Below are 4820 nucleotides of genomic sequence, written 5' to 3'. Positions count from 1 at the left end.
GTGCAAACAGAGGCATCTTGAGGCAAGGCGGTGGATTTCTGGGAGGACGCGACCGAACATGCATGCATCCCTCGTCCTCGAGGCCTTTTAATTGCTTTGCTTAACTAGTTAATTCATTGGCTCTGTACTTAATTAGTTAACATGCTTAGCTAATAGATCTATGCAGTAATTTGTAATAGTTAGCTTAATTAGCGTAGCTAGTTAGCTTTCATTTCATTCGGACCCTCTGTCGAGAGGGTAAATTTTGTAATAAGTGTGCATGAGTGTGTGAATGTCTTCCAACCCCACGTCTTTCTCCTTTTTATTTACCAGCTTTTGATGGTTAGTTTTATGGCATGTTTCAATTAGCATACTTATGCTTGCATGTTTGCATTCATTCATTTGTCTTGCATGCACCGGGCTCGACGCATCATTCAAATTGCATTGTATTTCAATACATTTACTTGAATACGTGTTTAACAATATGTATCAATTGTTGCATTCATATGCCATCTTAGATAGCTGAGCCTACTTAGTTGTATTTTGCATGTGTTGCATTAGGCATTGATTGACATAGCTAGGATCATGCATGATTATTAACTAGCTTCTGTTTTGGCTCGGAGTACACTGTGAGTGCTTATGCTTTAGCATCCTTGCATGTGTGTAAGTGACTGCTATGATAGCATGCTTGCCATGAGGCTAACTGCTTAAGTGGTTAACTGCATGAATGCCTGTGGATGAAGGCTTAATTGCTTGAATTGGAACAATTCATCAAAATGTGAGTTTTAAGCCCACTTAAAGTGGCAAATCATTATGTTTTAAGCCCACCTTGTTTGGTGGCAAATCCACGTCTTAGCCTACTTGAGGGTAGCAACTTCAAACCATTTTTGAAAAACAAACATGAAATGTTTTGTTCCAAATTGAGTGATTTAGTCTATAATTGTTTGCTGTGCACATCACATAGTAAATTAGCTAATAAGCTGGAATAAGAACACATGTGTTTTCAAAAACAACATATCGTGTTAGTAAAAGCCGATCTTTGATCGGGCGAGTGGGGGTGCTCATTTCAGGACCTTCCCCTCTCGTACCCCAGTTCCCGAGCCGAGGCAACTTTGGCGATGACAAACACGTGGCCTTAGGCACGAGTTAGGGTTTCCTAAATTTCCCAAAATAAAATATTTAGGTGGCGACTCTGAAATCTGGCAAAGCAGTCCACGTTTGGCGCTTTTTGATTAAAATCGATTTTCCAAAACAATTTGCCGGATTTGGACTCTTTGGTGATTTATTAGTCTTACATTGCACTTGGTGAGATTAGATTCAGAACCGTGACATGAGTCCGAACTGTAGTAGCTCGAACTACAATCTGCGCCCTCACGCGCGGAGCGGAGTTCGGGCGATCTATAACTCTCTAAAGGGACGTGCTTGGCCTTATAAATTCCTTGTCCAATAATTCTTGCAATTATGTCTTTAGCCCTCTCAGTTCAGCTGGTGCCATACGATGTGGTGCCATTGAGATCAATGAGATACCAGGTTGTAGTTCAATGGAAAAGTCTACCTCTCGTTTTGGGGGTAATCCTGGTAATTCCTCTAGAATACATCAACATGCTCACACACCACACAAGGTAGCCCTAGTTCTATATGATCTTTATCTTCCAGAACTAAGCTGGCTAGCCATCTAGCCAAGTGATCCTGCACTTTGACTTTCGAAGTGTCGATGATAGAGAATCTTGTCTATCATCCTTAAATTGGAATCGCGTTCCGTCCTAAGAGTAAGCAGTCACCGTCTTTCTACAAAAATCAATGGTGGCTTTATGGGATGATAACCAGTTCATTCCTAGGATAACGTCAAAGTTTGACATTTCCATGACTCGTAGGTCGCAAGTTAAACGCAAACTGGAGACTCCTAGTTCACATGATTTGCATACGAGATCTACTCGAGTTTGATCTCGTAGCATTGAAGCTACACTCATAGGTGTTCCTAAACGTTCAGGCTCTAATCCCAAAGTTGTAACACATGAAACAGATATGAAAGAGTATGATGCTCCAGAATCAAACAAGACTTGTACACAAAAGTTCATAAGGATGAGTATACCTTGAATCACTGAAGGATTTCCAGTGTCTTTTCCTTCTTGGAATGCAAAGACTCTCTCGGTGGCACCCTGATTTAGTCCCCAAGGTTTCATTACATTGGCATCTCCTGGTTGTTGATTCATTGATTGTCCCATATTCTGATTTGTTGGCAGGTGACCTCTACCAGATTGGGAATTTTGCGCAGCTCGTGTTCCCTGAGTTAGCGCACATTTGTTTTGTTGAGTGGCTCCTCCTTGATTGATGTAGTAGCCTGACCTTTGAGGATAGATGTTCCTAAAGTGCCCTTCTTGGCCACATTTGTAACACCTTCTAGCCCCTTCCCTACCACGTTGTTTAGGATTGTACCCTTGCTGTTGTTATGGCCCCCTAGTATAGGGTACCGAAGTAACAGGGGTCCTATTGTTCCTTGAGGGTCCTCCACTTCTTTGCTAGTTGGCTCTGGACTGCTGACCTTGAGTTCTTGCAGTGTCCATCTTCTCTCTTTCTAAAGTAAGAGTCATATCTACTACATGTGCATAAGTAGGTAGTTGTACTGCAACCAACTTGTCTCGAATTCCTGAGTCAAGTCCCCACTCAAAGCGCCTTACTTTGTCTGTTTCATTTGCCACTATAACTATGGCATGGCGAGAAATGGCCTCAAATCGATTGGCATACTGTGTCACAATCATTCCTCTTTGTTTTAGTTGGAGAAATTCTTGGATCATCTCCTGCCTTATCGAGTTTGAGAAGTACTTTTCCATAAACAATTCCTCAAATTGTCTCCAAGATAGTTCTACCACTTGACCGTTTTCCTTAATCATTGTCCACCAGAAATCAGCCACCCCGTCAAAGAGAAATGAGGCGAGGGACACTTGGTTTTGCTCATTTTGAATTTCTAGCATCTCTAATATTTTCTTCACTTGCCTTATCCAAGCCTCAGCTATGTAGGGATTGGGTTCTTCGAAAATTTTTGGGGTCTGAGTTTTTGAAATTTTGCTATTAATTCTACCTTGTTTTTACGCCTGTGTTGGTTTCTTAGTTCATTAATAATTGCCCAAACGAAGTTCATGACATCACCGTTGTTGTTGTCAATGTTGTTGTCATTGGATCCATTTGTCATAGTTCTTCCTGTCATTTTCTGTATGAAGGACATTGTTGTTACACCCTTTATTTATTTATTTATTTATTTATTTATTTATTTATTATTATTATTATTATCAATATTTATTTATTTATCTATTTAAAGATAAAATGCATGTAAAATATTCCAAGTTGAACACACAAACTTTTAAACACTAAGATTTCATTAATGACAATAAAATATCAGTGCATTCATAAAAGAAAGAAAGAAAGAAAAAATTTATTCTACCCTTTCCTATCTCATTACGGTATATCCGCTAAAAACCCTAAGTTAAAAACTAGGACTATTACAATTAGGTGCTACAAAATTTGTTGTTGTCCTAACTTTTATACTTGTCATTTCCTATCCAAGCAAATGGGCACAACATTGACGCACTGTCTCCTCCAACTCCCATGCCTCATCGGGTAGCACATAACACTCCCAGCACACAAGGACCATCTGCATCCCATTCTGACCCACCATTCGCCTAATCACACAGGTAGGGATCTCATGATATGTGGCAGCTCTATAAAAATTCACCAATGGGTCTAGGGTTCGGACAACATGACTGAAAGGAGGTTAGGTAGTCTGGATATCTTGGAGTAGAAATGCATCACCCTTGTTGGCGACGTACATGCAGTGATGTAGCTCGACTTTTCGTGCTCCTTTCGGAATACGATAGCCCTGTAGTTCGGACTCCCGCGGTTTTGAATCTGATCTCACAAGTGCAATGTGAAACAGATAAACACCAAAAAGTCCAAATTCAACAAATCTTTTAGAAAATCAATTTTGAATCAAAATGCCAAAAATGGACTGCTTTGCCAGATACAGAGTCGCTGCCTAAATAATTTTGGAAAATTTAGGAAACTCATGACTTGTGCCAAAGGCCATGTATCCGTCATCACCAAGATTGTCTCGGATTGGGAACTTAGGTACGAGAGGAAAAGGTCATGAATTGAGCACCCCCACTCTCCCGATCAAAGATCGGCCTTTACTAACCACGATGTGAATCTTATTTACATTATATGCTCTTGTTCTGGTTTATTGGGCTAACTTACTATGTGATGCACACACAAGTATAGACTAATTTGCAAAAATTGAAGCATTTGATTTCATGTTTGTTTTTGAAAAGAATTTGTGAATGAGCCATTTGAAAAAGCGGGCTCAAATGTACATTAATCAAACTATCCCAATTCAAGCAACTAGCCTTCATACAGAAGCATTCAAACAGTTTATCACTTAAGCACTTAGCGTCATGGCAAGCATGTTAGAGATGGCAACAATCACACTCATGTGATATGCTAAAACAAATAAAAGGTCACCTAATACCCCAAGCCAAAAAAGATGACAAAGTTAGAAAAATGCGTGATCCTAACTATACAATGTGACTAATGCAACACATGTGATATGCAATTACTAGGCTTGGCTACTAATATGGCGTATGAATCAATTTGATAGCATGAGGTCTAAGCACGTACTCAAAGAAGTATTAACTAACAATGCAAGTTAGAATGATGTGCCGAGCTCAATGCATGCAAGACAATAGATGCAAGGCATGAGAGATGCTAAATGAAACATGATGCCCTAAACTAACTACCATAAGCAGGCAAATAAAAGGGAGAAAGACGTAGGGTTGGAAGACATACATTTT

At 39.8% G+C, this 4820-nt stretch overlaps 1 protein-coding gene across 1 annotated transcript; it reads right to left on the bottom strand.

Annotated features, from left to right (window-relative positions):
* Positions 1-1742: 1742 nt before the first annotated feature.
* Positions 1743-2204, bottom strand: LOC145807184 (uncharacterized). The gene has a single exon (XM_082905127.1). The coding sequence runs from the start codon at positions 2202-2204 to the stop codon at positions 1743-1745; it is 462 nt and encodes a 153-aa protein (XP_082761253.1).
* Between the last annotated feature and the right edge of the window lie 2616 nt (positions 2205-4820).

The sequence above is a fragment of the Camellia sinensis genome, chromosome 14 (genome assembly GCF_055761805.1).
Source record: "Camellia sinensis isolate YWXY chromosome 14, ASM5576180v1, whole genome shotgun sequence".
Classification (NCBI taxonomy): Eukaryota; Viridiplantae; Streptophyta; class Magnoliopsida; order Ericales; family Theaceae; genus Camellia; species Camellia sinensis.
Note: the sequence above shows the minus strand (reverse complement) of the source record. Positions and strands in the feature narration are given on the sequence as shown.